The 21,965-nt window shown below is 46.8% G+C and overlaps 1 protein-coding gene across 23 annotated transcripts in view; it reads right to left on the bottom strand.

The window, feature by feature from the left end:
* LOC110521090 (gephyrin) overlaps positions 1-21,965 on the bottom strand; it is a 161,565-nt gene that overhangs the window by 80,505 nt on the left and 59,095 nt on the right. For all 23 annotated transcript variants that reach the window (XM_036976176.2, XM_036976177.2, XM_036976168.2 and 20 more), the window contains exons 3-4: positions 3,239-3,296; positions 1,656-1,748 (exon numbers count right to left, since the gene is read on the bottom strand). In XM_036976176.2, coding sequence (XP_036832071.1) covers positions 1,656-1,748; positions 3,239-3,296 — 151 coding nt within the window. The remainder of the gene's footprint in view (positions 1-1,655; positions 1,749-3,238; positions 3,297-21,965) is intronic.

Genomic DNA, 21,965 nt, shown 5'->3' with positions numbered 1-21,965 from the left:
GGTAATGTATAAGGGACTCCAGTGGTAATGTATAGGGGACTCCAGTGGTAATATATAAAGGGACTCCAGTGGTAATGTATGAAGGGACTCCAGTGGTAATGTATAAGGGACTCCAGTGGTAATGTGTGAAGGGACTCCAGTGGTAATGTATAAGGGACTCCAGTGGTAATGTATAAGGGACTCCAGTGGTAATGTATAGGGGACTCCAGTGGTAATGTATAAAGGGACTCCAGCGGTAATGTATGAAGGGACTCCAGCGGTAATGTATGAAGGGACTCCAGTAGTAATGTATAAATGGACTCCAGTGGTAATGTATGAAGGGACTCCAGCGGTAATGTATGAAGGGACTCCAGCGGTAATGTATGAAGGGACTCCAGCGGTAATGTATGAAGGGACTCCAGTGGTAATGTATAAAGGGACTCAGTGGTAATGTATGAAGGGACTCCAGTGGTAATGTATGAAGGGACTCCAGCGGTAATGTATGAAGGGACTCCAGTGGAAATGTATAAAGGGACTCCAGTAGTAATGTATAAAGGGACTCCAGCAGTAATGTATGAAGGGACTCCAGTGGTAATGTATAAAGGGACTCCAGTAGTAATGTATAAGGGACTCCAGTAGTAATGTATAAAGTGACTCCAGTGGTAATGTATGAAGGGACTCCAGTAGTAATGTATAAGGGACTCCAGTGGTAATGTATGAAGGGACTCCAGTGGTAATGTATGAAGGGACTCCAGTGGTAATGTATGAAGGGACTCCAGTGGTAATGTATGAAGGGACTCCAGTGGTAATGTATGAAGGGACTCCAGTAGTAATGTATAAGGGACTCCAGTGGTAATGTATGAAGGGACTCCAGTGGTAATGTATGAAGGGACTCCAGTGGTAATGCATGAAGGGACTCCAGTGGTAATGCATGAAGGGACTCCAGTGGTAATGTATGAATGGACTGCAGTGGTAATGTATGAAGGGACTCCAGTGGTAATGTATGAAGGGACTCCAGCGGTAATGTATGAAGGGACTCCAGTATTAATGTATAAGGGACTCCAGTAGTAATGTATAAAGGGACTCCAGTGGTAATGTATAAAGGGACTCCAGTGGTAATGTATAAAGGGACTCCAGTAGTAATGTATGAAGGGACTCCAGTGGCACATGCTCTCTCTGCCGGATGTGTGTATGTGTTAATCATCTATGGAGGCACCAACACAGACAGGACTGGCTCTGGTGGCTCTGAGTCTAAATGGGGCTCAGTTTCAGTGTGACATACATTTTGGATCTGCAAGTTAGTTTCATTTGAAACAAGGGGAGCTGGTGCAGATTAGAGGCAGTAGACACAGAGGAAACAAAGCCTGTGACTGGTTAACACAGCAGGCTAAAATGTATAGGGTAATAGTAATAAATACAGCCGCCTTGACATACAGACAGGTTCACCTGAGGAGGCTGGTGAGAGGAATTATGGGAGGGAGGACAGGCTCACTGGAATGGAGTTAATGGATCAGAGTCAAACGTGTGGTTTCCATATGTTTGATATCGTTCCATTAATTACATTCCAGCTATTACAATGAGCCTGTCCTCCTATAGCTCCTCCCACCAGCCATCTCTGAGGTGTGCGCACACACACACACACACACACACACACACACACACACACACACACTTACCTCAGGTGTGACATCGCGGGGAGCAAAGCCTGTCCCCCCGGTTGTCAAGATGAGATTGAGTTCTTTCTCATCACACCAGTCCACTAGAGTCTCCTGATGAGACAGACAGACAGACTGAGACACAGGATCTGATAGGCTCCTCCTTTCATCATGTGACATGAGTCTCATTGGCATGAATGGAGAGGATGTGACATACAGTAGGTCACTGCTAAGAGGGTAATAGGGGTGATGATTCTAACTAAGAGGATCATAGGGTGATGATTCTAACTAAGAGGGTCATAGGGGTGATGATTCTAACTAAGAGGGTCTGGTGGGTGATGATTCTAACTAAGAGGGTCATAGGGGTGATGATTCTAACTAAGAGGGTCTGGTGGGTGATGATTCTAACTAAGAGGGTGATGATTCTAACTAAGAGGGTCTGGTGGGTGGTGGTTCTAACTAAGAGGGTCATAGGGGTGGTGATTCTAACTAAGAGGGTCATAGGGGTGATGGTTCTAACTAAGAGGGTCTGGTGGGTGATGATTCTAACTAAGAGGGTCATAGGGTGATGATTCTAACTAAGAGGGTCATAGGGGTGGTGGTTCTAACTCAGAGGGTCATAGGGGTGATGATTCTAACTAAGAGGGTCATAGGGGTGATGATTCTAACTAAGAGGGTCATAGGGGTGATGATTCTAACTAAGAGGGTCATAGGGTGATGATTCTAACTAAGAGGGTCATAGGGGTGATGATTCTAACTAAGAGGGTCATAGGGGTGATGGTTCTAACTAAGAGGGTCATAGGGGTGGTGATTCTAACTAAGAGGATCATAAGGTGAATATTCTAACTAAGAGGGTCATAGGGTGGTGATTCTAACTAAGAGGGTCTGGTGGGTGGTGATTCTAACTAAGAGGGTCAAAGGGGTGGTGATTCTAACTAAGAGGGTCATAGGGGTTGTGATTCTAACTAAGAGGGTGATGATTCTAACTACGAGGGTCATAGGGGTTGTGATTCTAACTAAGAGGGTGATGATTCTAACTACGAGGGTCATAGGGGTGGTGATTTTAACTAAGCATAATAATTTGTCTCACAGTAGGATGACTGATCTAGGATTCGTTTTTCCTTTCAGATTATAACAATTAAGATTACATGGACATGGGGCAACATGATCCTAGACCAGCACCCCTCATTTTATTGGTCACATACACATATTTAGCAGATGTTATTGCGGGAATAGCGAAATGCTTGTGTTCCTAGCTCCAGCAGTGCAGTAATATCTAATAAGTAGGCAGGTAGCCTAGTGGTTAGAACGTTGGGCCAGTAACCGAAAGGTTGCAAGATCAAATCCCCGAGCTGACAAGTTAAAAATGTGTCGTTCTGCCCATGAACAAGGCAGTTAACCCACCGTTCCTAGGCAGTCATTGAAAATAAGAATTTGTTCTTAACTGACTTGCCTAGTTAAATAAACGGAAAAACATGAATAAAAATGGGGTCATAAATTATTTAAAATACTTAAGCCTTGTTTCATTGAGGTTGTCTGGCACAACAGACCTGAACCCAGGTCTGTTGACAGACAAAGAGGTAGAAATTCAAGATTCATCTTACCTTGATCTGGTCAATTTCATCTGGTACGATCTTATAGGCTGAAATAGAGCCCCCAAGCCTGAGAGAGAAACACAGAACATCAGGTCCCTCACAATTCAGATGTGAAACTAGAAACCTAAAGTGTGTTACTAACTGTACTGTAACAACAGTATAAACAGATCAGAACAGTCACTAGGCTCAAGCCTCCAGATACACAACCAAACAAATCCAACTGCTGTTATTTCCCCCAAGCAGGCCTGAGAGAGAGAACAGATCAAAATGTGGTTCAAAATAGGGATGGTTGCTTTGGGGAGGGTTGTGTGGTTTTTTTGGGGGGGGTCACAGGGGAGGTTGGTGCATTTTTTTCCCTGGTTTAAACTTGCTCTTCTGCTCATATTTTCCCTATAAACAAATGTCTTAAATTACTTTTGGAATTACCCTAATAAAGTTTTTAAATGTTTGTGAAGGTTTGGTAGGGGCTGTTATTAAGCTTTAGCTACTGCAGGCCTACAATATGAAGGCAGTGCACCACAGTGATCCAACTGACTCCAACAGTTGAATTTGAGGTGAGGAAGACTGTTTCAGTCCTACCAGAGTTACTTCTATAATCTAGCAACATAATCCTTAACTTAACTATACAAAATACTCTGATAGAAAATTAACCAATTAGCCTCCTTTGATACATCTACAGAGTATCTGTATATAAGAGGCAGTACGACATAAAGAATCAATGTCGGGGTCATAGCATGTCACCAGCATAGCTCTGTCTCTCTGGGGTCATAGCATGTCACCAGCATAACTCTGTCTCTCTGGGGTCATAGCATTTCACCAGCATAACTCTGTCTCTCTGGGGTCATAGCTCTGTCTCTCTGGGGTCATAACATGTCACCAGCATAACTCTGTCTCTCTGGGGTCATAGCATGTCACCAGCATAACTCTGTCTCTCTGGGGTCATAGCATGTCACCAGCATAACTCTGTCTCTCTGGGGTCATAGCTCTGTCTCTCTGGGGTCATAGCATGTCACCAGCATAACTCTGTCTCTCTGGGGTCATAGCATGTCACCAGCATAACTCTGTCTCTCTGGGGTCATAACTCTGTCTCTCTGGGGTCATAGCATGTCACCAGCATAACTCTGTCTCTCTGGGGTCATAACTCTGTCTCTCTGGGGTCATAACTCTGTCTCTCTGGGGTCATAACTCTGTCTCTCTGGGGTCATAGCATGTCACCAGCATAGCTCTGTCTCTCTGGGGTCATAACTCTGTCTCTCTGGGGTCATAACTCTGTCTCTCTGGGGTCATAGCATTTCACCAGCATAACTCTGTCTCTCTGGGGTCATAGCTCTGTCTCTCTGGGGTCATAACATGTCACCAGCATAACTCTGTCTCTCTGGGGTCATAGCATGTCACCAGCATAACTCTGTCTCTCTGGGGTCATAGCATGTCACCAGCATAACTCTGTCTCTCTGGGGTCATAGCTCTGTCTCTCTGGGGTCATAGCATGTCACCAGCATAACTCTGTCTCTCTGGGGTCATAGCATGTCACCAGCATAACTCTGTCTCTCTGGGGTCATAACTCTGTCTCTCTGGGGTCATAGCATGTCACCAGCATAACTCTGTCTCTCTGGGGTCATAACTCTGTCTCCCTGGGGTCATAGCATGTCACCAGCATAACTCTGTCTCTCTGGGGTCATAGCTCTGTCTCTCTGGGGTCATAACTCTGTGTCTCTGGGGTCATAGCATGTCACCAGCATAACTCTGTCTCTCTGGGGTCATAACTCTGTCTCTCTGGGGTCATAACTCTGTCTCTCTGGGGTCATAACTCTGTCTCTCTGGGGTCATAGCATGTCACCAGCATAGCTCTGTCTCTCTGGGGTCATAACTCTGTCTCTCTGGGGTCATAGCTCTGTCTCTCTGGGGTCATAACTCTGTCTCTCTGGGGTCATAGCATTTCACCAGCATAACTCTGTCTCTCTGGGGTCATAGCTCTGTCTCTCTGGGGTCATAACATGTCACCAGCATAACTCTGTCTCTCTGGGGTCATAGCATGTCACCAGCATAACTCTGTCTCTCTGGGGTCATAGCATGTCACCAGCATAACTCTGTCTCTCTGGGGTCATAGCTCTGTCTCTCTGGGGTCATAGCATGTCACCAGCATAACTCTGTCTCTCTGGGGTCATAGCATGTCACCAGCATAACTCTGTCTCTCTGGGGTCATAACTCTGTCTCCCTGGGGTCATAGCATGTCACCAGCATAACTCTGTCTCTCTGGGGTCATAACTCTGTCTCTCTGGGGTCATAACTCTGTCTCTCTGGGGTCATAGCATGTCACCAGCATAGCTCTGTCTCTCTGGGGTCATAACTCTGTCTCTCTGGGGTCATAGCTCTGTGTCTCTGGGGTCATAGCATGTCACCAGCATAACTCTGTCTCTCTGGGGTCATAACTCTGTCTCTCTGGGGTCATAACTCTGTCTCTCTGGGGTCATAACTCTGTCTCTCTGGGGTCATAGCTCTGTCTCTCTGGGGTCATAGCTCTGTCTCTCTGGGGTCATAACTCTGTCTCTCTGGGGTCATAACTCTGTCTCTCTGGGGTCATAGCATGCCACCAGCATAACTCTGTCTCTCTGGGGTCATAACTCTGTCTCTCTGGGCTCATAGCATGTCACCAGCATAGCTCTGTCTCTCTGGGGTCATAGCATGTCACCAGCATAACTCTGTCTCTCTGGGGTCATAACTCTGTCTCTCTGGGGTCATAGCATGTCACCAGCATAACTCTGTCTCTCTGGGGTCATAGAATGTCACCAGCATAACTCTGTCTCTCTGGGGTCATAACTCTGTCTCTCTGGGGTCATAGCTCTGTCTCTCTGGGGTCATAACTCTGTCTCTCTGGGGTCATAACTCTGTGTCTCTGGGGTCATAGCATGTCACCAGCATAACTCTGTCTCTCTGGGGTCATAACTCTGTCTCTCTGGGGTCATAACTCTGTCTCTCTGGGGTCATAACTCTGTCTCTCTGGGGTCATAGCATGTCACCAGCATAGCTCTGTCTCTCTGGGGTCATAACTCTGTCTCTCTGGGGTCATAGCTCTGTCTCTCTGGGGTCATAACTCTGTCTCTCTGGGGTCATAGCTCTGTCTCTCTGGGGTCATAACTATGTCTCTCTGGGGTCATAGCTCTGTCTCTCTGGGGTCATAGCATGCCACCAGCATAACTCTGTCTCTCTGGGGTCATAGCTCTGTCTCTCTGGGGTCATAACTCTGTCTCTCTGGGGTCATAACTCTGTCTCTCTGGGGTCATAGCTCTGTCTCTCTGGGGTCATAGCTCTGTCTCTCTGGGGTCATAACTCTGTCTCTCTGGGGTCATAGCATGCCACCAGCATAACTCTGTCTCTCTGGGGTCATAACTCTGTCTCTCTGGGGTCATAGCATGTCACCAGCATAGCTCTGTCTCTCTGGGGTCATAGCATGTCACCAGCATAACTCTGTCTCTCTGGGGTCATAACTCTGTCTCTCTGGGGTCATAGCATGTCACCAGCATAACTCTGTCTCTCTGGGGTCATAGAATGTCACCAGCATAACTCTGTCTCTCTGGGGTCATAACTCTGTCTCTCTGGGGTCATAGCTCTGTCTCTCTGGGGTCATAACTCTGTCTCTCTGGGGTCATAGCTCTGTCTCTCTGGGGTCATAACTCTGTCTCTCTGGGGTCGTAGCTCTGTCTCTCTGGGGTCATAACTCTGTCTCTCTTGGGTCATAGCTCTGTCTCTCTGGGGTCATAGCATGTCACAAGCATAACTCTGTCTCTCTGGGGTCATAACTCTGTCTCTCTGGGGTCATAACTCTGTCTCTCTGGGGTCATAGCATGCCACCAGCATAACTCTGTCTCTCTGGGGTCATAGCTCTGTCTCTCTGGGGTCGTAGCATGCTACCAGCATAACTCTGTCTCTCTGGGGTCATAGCTCTGTCTCTCTGGGGTCATAACTCTGTCTCTCTGGGGTCATAGCATGCCACCAGCATGCTCTCTGTCTCTCTGGGGTCATAGCTCTGTCTGTCTGGGGTCATAGCATGCCACCAGCATAACTCTGTCTCTCTGGGGTCATAACTCGGTCTCTCTGGGGTCATAGCTCTGTCTCTCTGGGGTCATAGCTCTGTCTCTCTGGGGTCATAGCTCTGTCTCTCTGGGGTCATAACTCTGTCTCTCTGGGGTCATAGCTCTGTCTCTCTGGGGTCATAGCTCTGTCTCTCTGGGGTCATAGCTCTGTCTCTCTGGGGTCATAACTCTGTCTCTCTGGGGTCATAGCATGCCACCAGCATAACTCTGTCTCTCTGGGGTCATAGCTCTGTCTCTCTGGGGTCATAGCATGTCACCAGCATAACTCTGTCTCTCTGGGGTCATAGCTCTGTCTCTCTGGGGTCATAGCTCTGTCTCTCTGGGGTCATAGCATGTCACCAGCATAACTCTGTCTCTCTGGGGTCATAGCTCTGTCTCTCTGGGATCATAGCATGTCACCAGCATAGCTCTGTCTCTCTGGGGTCATAGCATGTCACCAGCATAGCTCTGTCTCTCTGGGGTCATAGCTCTGTCTCTCTGGGGTCATAGCTCTGTCTCTCTGGGGTCATAGCTCTGTCTCTCTGGGGTCATAACTCTGTCTCTCTGGGGTCATAGCATGCCACCAGCATAACTCTGTCTCTCTGGGGTCATAGCTCTGTCTGTCTGGGGTCATAACATGCCACCAGCATAACTCTGTCTCTCTGGGGTCATAGCTCTGTCTCTCTGGGGTCATAACTCTGTCTCTCTGGGGTCATAGCTCTGTCTCTCTGGGGTCATAACTCTGTCTCTCTGGGGTCATAGCTCTGTCTCTCTGGGGTCATAGCATTTCACCAGCATAACTCTGTCTCTCTGGGGTCATAGCTCTGTCTCTCTGGGGTCATAACATGTCACCAGCATAACTCTGTCTCTCTGGGGTCATAGCATGTCACCAGCATAACTCTGTCTCTCTGGGGTCATAGCATGTCACCAGCATAACTCTGTCTCTCTGGGGTCATAACTCTGTCTCCCTGGGGTCATAGCATGTCACCAGCATAACTCTGTCTCTCTGGGGTCATAGCTCTGTCTCTCTGGGGTCATAGCTCTGTGTCTCTGGGGTCATAGCATGTCACCAGCATAACTCTGTCTCTCTGGGGTCATAACTCTGTCTCTCTGGGGTCATAACTCTGTCTCTCTGGGGTCATAACTCTGTCTCTCTGGGGTCATAGCATGTCACCAGCATAGCTCTGTCTCTCTGGGGTCATAACTCTGTCTCTCTGGGGTCATAGCTCTGTCTCTCTGGGGTCATAACTCTGTCTCTCTGGGGTCATAGCTCTGTCTCTCTGGGGTCATAACTATGTCTCTCTGGGGTCATAGCTCTGTCTCTCTGGGGTCATAGCATGCCACCAGCATAACTCTGTCTCTCTGGGGTCATAGCTCTGTCTCTCTGGGGTCATAACTCTGTCTCTCTGGGGTCATAGCTCTGTCTCTCTGGGGTCATAACTCTGTCTCTCTGGGGTCATAACTCTGTCTCTCTGGGGTCATAACTCTGTCTCTCTGGGGTCATAGCTCTGTCTCTCTGGGGTCATAGCTCTGTCTCTCTGGGGTCATAACTCTGTCTCTCTGGGGTCATAACTCTGTCTCTCTGGGGTCATAGCATGCCACCAGCATAACTCTGTCTCTCTGGGGTCATAACTCTGTCTCTCTGGGGTCATAGCATGTCACCAGCATAGCTCTGTCTCTCTGGGGTCATAGCATGTCACCAGCATAACTCTGTCTCTCTGGGGTCATAACTCTGTCTCTCTGGGGTCATAGCATGTCACCAGCATAACTCTGTCTCTCTGGGGTCATAGAATGTCACCAGCATAACTCTGTCTCTCTGGGGTCATAACTCTGTCTCTCTGGGGTCATAGCTCTGTCTCTCTGGGGTCATAACTCTGTCTCTCTGGGGTCATAACTCTGTGTCTCTGGGGTCATAGCATGTCACCAGCATAACTCTGTCTCTCTGGGGTCATAACTCTGTCTCTCTGGGGTCATAACTCTGTCTCTCTGGGGTCATAACTCTGTCTCTCTGGGGTCATAGCTCTGTCTCTCTGGGGTCATAACTATGTCTCTCTGGGGTCATAGCTCTGTCTCTCTGGGGTCATAGCATGCCACCAGCATAACTCTGTCTCTCTGGGGTCATAGCTCTGTCTCTCTGGGGTCATAACTCTGTCTCTCTGGGGTCATAACTCTGTCTCTCTGGGGTCATAGCTCTGTCTCTCTGGGGTCATAGCTCTGTCTCTCTGGGGTCATAACTCTGTCTCTCTGGGGTCATAGCATGCCACCAGCATAACTCTGTCTCTCTGGGGTCATAACTCTGTCTCTCTGGGGTCATAGCATGTCACCAGCATAGCTCTGTCTCTCTGGGGTCATAGCATGTCACCAGCATAACTCTGTCTCTCTGGGGTCATAACTCTGTCTCTCTGGGGTCATAGCATGTCACCAGCATAACTCTGTCTCTCTGGGGTCATAGAATGTCACCAGCATAACTCTGTCTCTCTGGGGTCATAACTCTGTCTCTCTGGGGTCATAGCTCTGTCTCTCTGGGGTCATAACTCTGTCTCTCTGGGGTCATAGCTCTGTCTCTCTGGGGTCATAACTCTGTCTCTCTGGGGTCGTAGCTCTGTCTCTCTGGGGTCATAACTCTGTCTCTCTGGGGTCATAGCTCTGTCTCTCTGGGGTCATAGCATGTCACCAGCATAACTCTGTCTCTCTGGGGTCATAACTCTGTCTCTCTGGGGTCATAGCATGCCACCAGCATAACTCTGTCTCTCTGGGGTCATAGCTCTGTCTCTCTGGGGTCGTAGCATGCTACCAGCATAACTCTGTCTCTCTGGGGTCATAGCTCTGTCTCTCTGGGGTCATAACTCTGTCTCTCTGGGGTCATAGCATGCCACCAGCATAACTCTGTCTCTCTGGGGTCATAGCTCTGTCTCTCTGGGGTCATAACTCTGTCTCTCTGGGGTCATAGCTCTGTCTCTCTGGGGTCATAGCTCTGTCTCTCTGGGGTCATAGCTCTGTCTCTCTGGGGTCATAACTCTGTCTCTCTGGGGTCATAGCTCTGTCTCTCTGGGGTCATAGCTCTGTCTCTCTGGGGTCATAGCTCTGTCTCTCTGGGGTCATAACTCTGTCTCTCTGGGGTCATAGCATGCCACCAGCATAACTCTGTCTCTCTGGGGTCATAGCTCTGTCTCTCTGGGGTCATAGCATGTCACCAGCATAACTCTGTCTCTCTGGGGTCATAGCTCTGTCTCTCTGGGGTCATAGCTCTGTCTCTCTGGGGTCATAGCATGTCACCAGCATAACTCTGTCTCTCTGGGGTCATAGCTCTGTCTCTCTGGGATCATAGCATGTCACCAGCATAGCTCTGTCTCTCTGGGGTCATAGCATGTCACCAGCATAGCTCTGTCTCTCTGGGGTCATAGCTCTGTCTCTCTGGGGTCATAGCTCTGTCTCTCTGGGGTCATAGCTCTGTCTCTCTGGGGTCATAGCATGCCACCAGCATAACTCTGTCTCTCTGGGGTCATAGCTCTGTCTGTCTGGGGTCATAACATGCCACCAGCATAACTCTGTCTCTCTGGGGTCATAGCTCTGTCTCTCTGGGGTCATAGCATGTCACCAGCATAACTCTGTCTCTCTGGGGTCATAGCTCTGTCTCTCTGGGGTCATAGCTCTGTCTCTCTGGGGTCATAGCATGTCACCAGCATAACTCTGTCTCTCTGGGGTCATAGCTCTGTCTCTCTGGGGTCATAGCATGTCACCAGCATAGCTCTGTCTCTCTGGGGTCATAGCATGTCACCAGCATAGCTCTGTCTCTCTGGGGTCATAGCTCTGTCTCTCTGGGGTCATAGCATGCCACCAGCATAACTCTGTCTCTCTGGGGTCATAGCATGTCACCAGCATAACTCTGTCTCTCTGGGGTCATAGCATGTCACCAGCATAACTCTGTCTCTCTGGGGTCATAGCTCTGTCTCTCTGGGGTCATAGCTCTGTCTCTCTGGGGTCATAGCATGTCACCAGCATAACTCTGTCTCTCTGGGGTCATAGCTCTGTCTCTCTGGGGTCATAGCATGTCACCAGTATAGCTCTGTCTCTCTGGGGTAAGGCCTAAACTTCTCTTCCAGTATATAGGCTATATATACACTGTATATATAGTTACTCAAATATATCATAGAGGACCCATAAGCCTACAGGCCTTTGCATGCAATACCCTGATTCATTTAGTGCTCAAATCTCTGACAGCTGAACCGTGAGGTGGATAATTATTGTTTAAGGATAGTAGCCCAACACGGGCTGTTTTTAAGGACACGTAAATGTGTCTCATTTGGCCAATATCCCTGGTTTACTGATGGTCCTGGATGCCCTCAAGTTGGATCTGAATACATATGATGTCCATGTTCCTGTCATGTTGTCCAGCGTCACATTTTCCTCAAGCAAACTCTGAAATGGCATATTGTTTTTAATTAAGATTTTAGAATATTCACATGAAAATGTGTCGCCAATTGGATGGAAACCTAGTTATAGACACCCTAAAGACTCTAACAAGTGTGCTAGTCCATCTCTCTTTGGTTAATCCTGCACATCCTTGTTCACCAGCAGTCCCAAACATCTAAAGAATAAGCTACCAGCCAAACAAGTTTGTAAGAATTGTACTTAAACTCCCCCCTCATACGAATGCGGAGGATGAGCATATTCCCGTCTCCATCTCTGCGATGTGTCTGTATCTATGTAATTGTACATGTATTTATATAAAAACATGGGGACTACAATGGGAGTAAATTCACCACATTAATGTGCGATCCAGGTCATCTTTGTGTATATGTAGAATTTTTAACTGACAAAAAATAAAATCAATCAATCAATCCAAACTGTGCAGAGGCCAATTGATGAATGGGAAGAAACATCTGTCGCAAAACACCAAAAAGTTTAATGACATTCGGAGATGGTCAATCCAATCCTTCGATACTGGGTAAACCTGCAAGGTCGGGAGAGATGTATTTTCTGTTTGTAGAGATGTACATAGTCTATTTATTGTGGTGTCGACCGTGTTGAAAACAAAAAAACAATATTATTGAGGTGTGTGTAAAATTACTTTATATAATTATCAGATTGCCCTCTAGTTGATAATTGTGTGCAGCCGGCTCTGATCGTAGTGCAATGAAACAGGCAGGGAGAGTGAGCTTGTCGGCGAACCCTCAACCTTCTGACCAGTAGCCCTACGTGGCATCGACTGTGCCACAAAAAGAATACTGAAGTGACAAAGTCAATATCCACATTTTTAAATACAGGGCCGCTACAGTTATTATCGGTCGTAAACATTATTTTGAGTTAATTATATGATGGGGAGGGTGTTCAATTTATTTTATGGTACAACGGGAGGTTCATGTGAAAATATTTTGTACTTTGGGGAGGGAGCCAGGAGAAGGCCTAGAGAGTCAGAAACAGAGAGGGAAGGGGAGCAATGAATGGCTTTGAATGTCCCCTCCTGAAAGGCATTCCTAAACACAGCCCACTATGGAGATCTCACACAAGGAGAGTCTGCTCTTGAGCGGTGTACCACGGCGCTCTCTGGTGGCCAGCGCAGGTATTGCAGAAAAAGGAGAAACATCGGCAGGCTGAAAGTGAAAAAGCTCTACACATAGACACAGACACTCTAAATGGTCGGGAGTGTGGAGGATTTACTCTCAGCGATGAGGTGTGTACGTGTGTGTGTACTGGGGCTTTTTAGACAGTGTGTTTCACCCCGGGAAAGAGATGGACCTGTCAGGACAAATCACTTCTCTGTCGTTTTTTTCCCTGTCTCCCTGTTTCAGCCCAAATGAAAATATGCTGAACACAAATAACTAGGGTTCCTTCCCACCATCTGTTTCCTAGGCAACCCCATTCTATCTGAAGCCTCTGGTTGCCTCGCGCATGGTTTATCGTGAGTGTGTGTTTGCTTCGTGGCAGTGTTTCGGGATGCCCTGTCTCTGAGGTATGTGTATGTGTGTGTATGTGTGTTGTTGCATACAAGTGTATGTGCGTGTGTGTTGTTGCGTACTGGTATACAGGGTCATGACGTTGGCCTGGGGGGATAGGTTTATGACAGTCATAAATACCTCTTCCCCCCTTTTTCCTCTCTCTAACCTACTGAGGTTACATTTGCAAACCCCCTTGGTTAACATAGAGATTCTGGGAACATCAGTAGGTGGGGGGAAATTAACTATATTCTGGTAATCTGACCCATTGAACATATGCGGTGGTACTTAATGAATATGATGTCAGATCGGTTGTCCTCTGAGACATTCTTATCAATGATAAGATGACAAACTCTACAGTGGAAAGTCTACACATCAGAGTTATCGGATTCACATGGAATTGTTGTTCAATTTAAATGTTTGAATATGAAATTATTTGTGATGGGATGAAATGTGATTTTAGCTTCTAAAATGTGAGATGTGGGTTTTCATAAGTTAGGGCTGCTCACTCAGTGGCCCGCCTCTGTGGAGGGACATGGGCTATAAAACTTTTCAAACACACCCTCTTCTCCCTTCCTATATAAAGCCTTGACGACAATAGAACTTCCTGTTCCGATGAGGTAGGATGACGGTCCAATGTCAGAATGGTTCAGATAATGACTACAGAACGAAGCCAACATCAGCATGAGCTTTGGTTGCGAATGGTATGAACTTTAAACTCTTATTCACGACAGAAGTGATACCTCCTAGCCGTTGAGTTGGCAACCGCAGCTGTAAACGCAGGTTAGGAAGGAACACACAGAGTATCCCATCTACCACACAACGACGTTACTACAACGTATCTAATTGACCACCAGAGACATTCTTCAAAGGACAATAGACTCGGTTTGGCAAAACGGCCTTCCACCTACCACCAACCTACTGAAGCGCAGCTCAGAGTAAATATTTCTTGCATTTTCCTTTTCCAAATCGGCGGTAATTTAGAATGCATAAGATACTGTATTTACGATAGCACAGCTTCTTCCTTTGTTACTCAGTCTTCCCGCTCTTTCACTCAAACCCCGCCCCTTTTCCTTTGTGTAACAAGCTGTCATATCTGTTGCGCCCGCTAGGGACGTTTTCCTTCATGACGTCATTTGTAATCAAGTTATGATTTAATGATGTGTATATGTAATTCTGTGTGATTAGTTAGGTATTTAGTAAATAAATGATTAAACCCAATTTTGTATTGCTGATTCAAATTGTTAGCCAGAGTTCTTGCAGGTAACCAAGAATTGACAACTTTCAGATGAGACTGAAGTAAGATGAAGATTAATGTTGACTGCTATGGATGTAAAACATTACTAGGTCTTTAAGAGTTTATTCGGAAGATAACAGCTCTATAAATATTATTTTGTGGTGCCCGACTCTCTAGTTAATTACATTTACATGATTAGCTCAATCAGGTAATATTAATTACGGATAAATTATTTAATAGAATAGCATGTCATATCAATTAATCTGGCATAGCCAAAGACACGACAACAGTATGTGTGTGTTCGTGTGCGTGTGTTGTTGCGTACTGGTATACAGTATGTAAGTGTAGCAGTGGTAGGGGACGTGTTTTCTAGAGCAGAGTGTGTACATTGATGCACAGCTGACTTCTCATGGTTTACCAATTTGCCTTCAGATTCTGACGTTTAACTACGTTTCTCCAAATGTCAAATTCTGAAGTTCCTCTCAACTTATAATTTCGAAGTTAAGGGTTAACAATTTGAATAGGGATAAAACGTTAAGTTTAGGCATTAATTGTGAATGGTTGGGTTAAGTGTTAGGAAGGGTAATAAACATTGTGAATGGTTGGGTTAAGGGTTAGGAAGGGTAATATAACACTGTGAATGGTTGGGGTAAGGGTTAGGAAGGGTAATAAACATTGTGAATGGTTGGGTTAAGTGTTAGGAAGGGTAATAAACATTGTGAATGGTTGGGTTAAGGGTTAGGAAGGGTAATATAACACTGTGAATGGTTGGGGTAAGGGTTAGGAAGGGTAATAAACATTGTGAATGGTTGGGTTAAGGGTTAGGAAGGGTAATATAACACTGTGAATGGTTGGGGTAAGGGTTAGGAAGGGTAATAAACATTGTGAATGGTTGGGTTAAGGGTTAGGAAGGGTAATAAACATTGTGAATGGTTGGGTTAAGGGTTAGGAAGGGTAATATAACACTGTGAATGGTTGGGGTAAGGGTTAGGAAGGGTAATATAACACTGTGAATGGTTGGGTTAAGTGTTAGGAAGGGTAATAAAACATTATAATACTGTGTCTACCACTGGGAACTTGCCACCCTCCGAGTCATGAGAAACATTGCTCTTAATGTCAAATGTCAAAGATAAGTTTGGTTTTGGATAGAGTTAAAATAAAGTATAGCCATTCATTGCAAATGGTTAAAGGTTAGGATAAAAAACATAAAAAGGAGAGAGAGAATAGGAGAATCTGCCAGAGAGAGAAATAGAGACAGAATGAAATGAACGAGACAGAGAGGTATAGAGACAGAATGAAATGAACAAGACAAAAAACGACAGAAAGAACGACAGAAGAGAGAAAGAGCAAGACATAGGCCTAGATGATGTACTGTAGGTACCTAGATGATGTACTGTTGGTACCTAGATGATGTACTGTTGGTACCTAGATGATGTACTGTTGGTACCTAGATGATGTACTGTAGGTACCTAGATGATGTGCTGTTGGTACCTAGATGGACTGTTGGTACCTAGATGATGGACTGTAGGTACCTAGATGATGTACTATAGGTACCTAGATGATGTACGGTAGGTACCTAGATGGACTGTTGGTACCTGGATGATGGACTGTAGGTACCTAGATGATGTACTGTAGGTACCTAGATGATGTACGGTAGGTACCTAGATGATGGCCTGTAGGTACCTAGGTGATGTACTGTTGGTACCTAGATGATGTACTGTAGGTACCTAGATGATGTACTGTAGGTACCTAGACGATGGTCTGTAGGTACCTAGATGATGGACTGTAGGTACCTAGATGATGGCCTGTAGGTACCTAGATGATGGCCTGTAGGTACCTAGATGATGGCCTGTAGGTACCTAGATGATGGCCTGTAGGTACCTAGATGATGTGCTGTTGGTACCTAGATGGACTGTTGGTACCTAGATGATGGACTGTAGGTACCTAGATGATGTACTGTAGGTACCTAGATGATGTACGGTAGGTACCTAGATGATGGCCTGTAGGTACCTAGATGATGTACTGTTGGTACCTAGATGATGTACTGTAGGTACCTAGATGATGTACTGTAGGTACCTAGACGATGGTCTGTAGGTACCTAGATGATGGACTGTAGGTACCTAGATGATGGCCTGTAGGTACCTAGATGATGGCCTGTAGGTACCTAGATGATGGCCTGTAGGTACCTAGATGATGGACTGTAGGTACCTAGATGATGGCCTGTAGGTACCTAGATGATGGCCTGTAGGTACCTAGATGATGGACTGTAGGTACCTAGATGATGGCCTGTAGGTACCTAGATGATGGACTGTAGGTACCTAGATGATGGCCTGTAGGTACCTAGATGATGGCCTGTAGGTACCTAGATGATGGACGGTAGGTACCTAGATGATGGCCTGTAGGTACCTAGATGATGTACTGTTGGTACCTAGATGATGTACTGTAGGTACCTAGATGATGGACTGTAGGTACCTAGATGATGGACTGTAGGTACCTAGATGATGGACTGTAGGTACCTAGATGATGTACTGTAGGGACCTAGATGATGTACTATAGGTACCTAGATGATGGCCTGTAGGTACCTAGATGATGTACTGTAGGTACCTAGATGATGGACTGTAGGTACCTGTGATCCAGAAAACAGATAAAGACACAACCCCCCAACCAATACCCCGTAACCCTGCCCACAAACACATCTAAGACCCAGATGTTCAGGTCTGTAAAGTTGTGGGCCTGCTCTATGATGAGGCCCATCTGCTGTAGTGGTGTCGTTGTGGGCCTGCTCTATGATGAGGCCCATCTGCTGTAGTGGTGTCGTTGTGGGCCTGCTCTATGATGAGGCCCATCTGCTGTAGTGGTGTCGTTGTGGTCCTGCTCTATGATGAGACCCATCTGCTGTAGTGGTGTCGTTGTGGTCCTGCTCTATGATGAGGCTCTATGATGAGGCCCATCTGCTGTAGTGGTGTCTTTGTGGTCCTGCTCTATGATGAGGCCCATCTGCTGTAGTGATGTCTTTGTGGTCCTGCTCTATGATGAGGCCCATCTGCTGTAGTGGTGTCTTTGTGGTCCTGCTCTATGATGAGGCCCATCTGCTGTAGTGATGTCTTTGTGGTCCTGCTCTATGATGAGGCCCATCTGCTGTAGTGATGTCTTTGTGGGCTGCTCTATGATGAGGCCCATCTGCTGTAGTGGTGTCTTTGTGGTCCTGCTCTATGATGAGGCCCATCTGCTGTAGTGGTGTCTTTGTGGTCCTGCTCTATGATGAGGCCCATCTGCTGTAGTGGTGTCTTTGTGGTCCTGCTCTATGATGAGGCCCATCTGCTGTAGTGGTGTCTTTGTGGTTCTGCTCTATGATGAGGCCCATCTGCTGTAGTGGTGTCTTTGTGGTCCTGCTCTATGATGAGGCCCATCTGCTGTAGTGGTGTCTTTGTGGTCCTGCTCTATGATGAGGCCCATCTGCTGTAGTGGTGTCTTTGTGGTTCTGCTCTATGATGAGGCCCATCTGCTGTAGTGATGTCATTAATAATGCATGGCCTTTGTTCAGGGCTCTCTATCACACACACACACACACACACACACACACACACACACACACACACACACACACACACACGACAGTAGAGGCTGACAGTGATAGTAGTGGCATAGGGAAGCGCTCAAGGAGAATATCTTTCAACATGTCATAAGTGAGAGGAGGAATGTTTGAGGTGACTCTCCTCGCTTTGCAAACACACAACCCCGACCACCAGCCAGTGTTGAGTGCTCTGAGTGCCCTATAAGGGGCTACACTCACACATTGAACACTAGCTAAAATACACACACTCCCCCACCACACAGACCAAGACTAACACACACAGAGATACACTAAAGGACAATCCAACCATATGTAGGACACATAGGGGAGTGGATTAAGTTGAGACTTTTTTGACATTCAGCATCCCTCCGTCAAGGGAAATACAGTATTCTTTATAACAAAGATATCTACGTATATTTCAGGATGTTGTGTAACCCTGGAAACAATCAGAAGTCATGTAAACATAACAGTTTTGAAAAGATAACTTGTCTCTTGGGTTTCTTGGCACAACTTAACCAGGTATGGGGTAAATCCACCAAACAGAGGAAGTTAAGCTGCCTATAAATGTATTTTCTTAATGAAATATCACCACTACCTTTGCAATTAAATTACAACCACGTCTGTCTTTATTTCCCAAACACAATTACAATCATTTGTCTTTTGATAATTTTAACACTTTTAAACACAGGTGTAACACCTAACAAAGTTAGCTCCCGAGTGGCCAGCGTCGTCCGGGTTCATTGTAAATAAGAATTTGTTCTCAACTGACTTTCCCAGTTAAATGAAGGTTAAATGAAACAAACAGCATACATTACCCATTGGAAGAAAACATGTACATTGGCTCACCTTACCCCATGGCCATTGGCTCACCTTACCCCATGGCCATTGGCTCACCTTACCCCATGGCCATTGGCTCACCTTACCCCATGGCCATTAGCTCACCTTACCTCATGGCCATTGGCTCACCTTACCCCATGGCCATTGGCTCACCTTACCCCATGGCCATTGGCTCACCTTACCCCATGGCCATTAGCTCACCTTACCTCATGGCCATTGGCTCACCTTACCCCATGGCCATTGGCTCACCTTACCCCATGGCCATTGGCTCACCTTAACCCATGGCCATTGGCTCACCTTACCCCATGGCCATTGGCTCACCTTACCCCATGGCCATTGGCTCACCTTACCCCATGGCCATTATCTCACCTTACCCCATGGCCATTGGCTCACCTTACCCCATGGCCATTGGCTCACCTTACCCCATGGCCATTGGCTCACCTTACCCCATGGCCATTAGCTCACCTTACCCCATGGCCATTGGCTCACCTTACCCCATGGCCATTGGCTCACCTTACCCCATGGCCATTAGCTCACCTTACCCCATGGCCATTGGCTCACCTTACCCCATGGCCATTGGCTCACCTTACCCCATGGCCATTAGCTCACCTTACCTCATGGCCATTGGCTCACCTTACCCCATGGCCATTGGCTCACCTTACCCCATGGCCATTGGCTCACCTTAACCCATGGCCATTGGCTCACCTTACCCCATGGCCATTGGCTCACCTTACCCCATGGCCATTGGCTCACCTTACCCCATGGCCATTGGCTCACCTTACCCCATGGCCATTGGCTCACCTTACCCCATGGCCATTAGCTCACCTTACCCCATGGCCATTGGCTCACCTTACCCCATGGCCATTAGCTCACCTTACCCCATGGCCATTGGCTCACCTTACCCCATGGCCATTGGCTCACCTTACCGCAGGGTAAACATTTTGACTATATTAGCCCACACAGCTACAAGGATGCACGTTCATGCTAGGTTTAGGACCTCATGTTGAAGCTTATAGAGACCCCAACTGATGTATATAACAATCTTTAAATGATCTACGTTGGTTTAGATACAAGCATCAAAAAACCTCTAACACAATTCATTAATTAGACTTTGTGAAAATGTGTTGTTTTTTTACCACTTTTCCTATGTGGATTCTTCCTTCTCGGACTCCATGATATGATGACCTCTTCTTAAACATTTGGTCAAATTCTAAGTTTTATGTATGGTTTCCTAGAAACAAGGGTGGCTCAACTTACCCCACTCTCCCCTTCTCTATATACCCCATACTGCAGACATAATCTGTACTGTGCTGGCTGGGATTTGTCTTTCACGTTGTCCTTTCCAGCACGGCTCCAGCAACTATGGTAGATCCGTAACCAGGCCAGCTCAGTTTGGCACACCTTGGCTCAGAAGTATAAATACGGGTCAGATGATATCTCTTCTCTCTGAACTATCTAATCTCCCTCCAACACATTATTTGCCTCAACCTGGGATACCATCACTTGACAAGTCTATGCACAGCAGATCACTTCCACTATAACACATGCATGGCAAGCAGGGGCTAATTAATTAAGGCTAGCACAGGCCAGTGAATGCTAACACTGGCTAAAACAGGCTAGCACAGGATAGCACAGGCTAGCAAAAAAACTTTCACAGTCTAGCATTAGCTAGCTTAGCGTGCTAATTTAGAGAACAACCAGTGGTCCTGTCACTGCCTCCTTCCAGTGATGGCTGTTCTGTGGGTGAAATTAGCGCATTGTCCCCCATATGATTCATAAGACTGCTACTTTTAGCCGTGACAATTTGTAAAATTGACAAAAGGATGTTACAACAAGTCACTCGAGGGCGGTGAGCGCCGCTGTTGGCTGGAGCCCCCAGAAGGATATTCAGACAACCTTCAACACACACACACACACACACACACACACACACACACACACACACACACACACACACACACACACACACACACACACACACACACACACACACACACACACACACACACACACACACACACACAGGAGATAATACACACGCAGGAGATTACACATACACACGAGAACAAGCAGGAAGGGAGAACTGTACACATCGAGCACATACTCCAGTGTGTGTGCATCTGCATGGATGTCTTTGTGTGTGTGTGTGTGTGTGTGTCTAGGTGTCCCAGACACGATGTGCTGTGGCACATTGTGACCCATGTTTGTGTGTCTAGCTGGTCATCCTGATGGATGAAGTGACATGTAATAACGCCTGGCACAGCTCAGAACGGCTCAGCACAGCTCAGAGAGGGGAGGGGAAGAGAGGGTCACACACAGTCTACATCAGTTACCAGGACCTTAATACACCAGACATGGACACACTCAGGCTAACCAGCATGGTCCTCAACACTGACGCACACGCACACACACAGACAAACAGACACACACACACACAATTACGCATCCAGGCATGCACACACAAGCTTACACAGCACCCGCCGCCCATATCTGTACACACTAATGAGTGTGTGACAGCCTGGTTGACAGTCTCATTAGCTAGTGGTGTCCCAATACAGCGTGACGTATCAGACATGGCACACATCTACACTGATACACCCTGGCACATCTACACTGATACACCCTGGCACATCTACACTGATATACCCTGGCACATCTACACCCTGACACATCTACACTGATACACCCTGGCACATCTACACTGATACACCCTGGCACATCTACACTGATACACCCTGACACATCTACACTGATACACCCTGACACATCTACACTGATACACCCTGACACATCTATACTGATACACCCTGACACATCTACACTGATACACCCTGGCACATCTACACTGATACACCCTGGCACATCTACACCCTGGCACATCTACACTGATACACCCTGACACATCTACACTGATACACCCTGACACATCTACACCCTGACACATCTACACTGATACACCCCGGCACATCTACACTGATACACCCCGGCACATCTACACTGATACACCCCGGCACATCTACACTGATACACCCCGGCACATCTACACTGATACACCCCGGCACATCTACACTGATACACCCCG

Source organism: Oncorhynchus mykiss, chromosome 4 (assembly GCF_057628025.1).
Source record: "Oncorhynchus mykiss isolate SJ-2025 chromosome 4, ASM5762802v1, whole genome shotgun sequence".
Lineage (NCBI taxonomy): Eukaryota > Metazoa > Chordata > Actinopteri > Salmoniformes > Salmonidae > Oncorhynchus > Oncorhynchus mykiss.
Note: the sequence above shows the minus strand (reverse complement) of the source record. Positions and strands in the feature narration are given on the sequence as shown.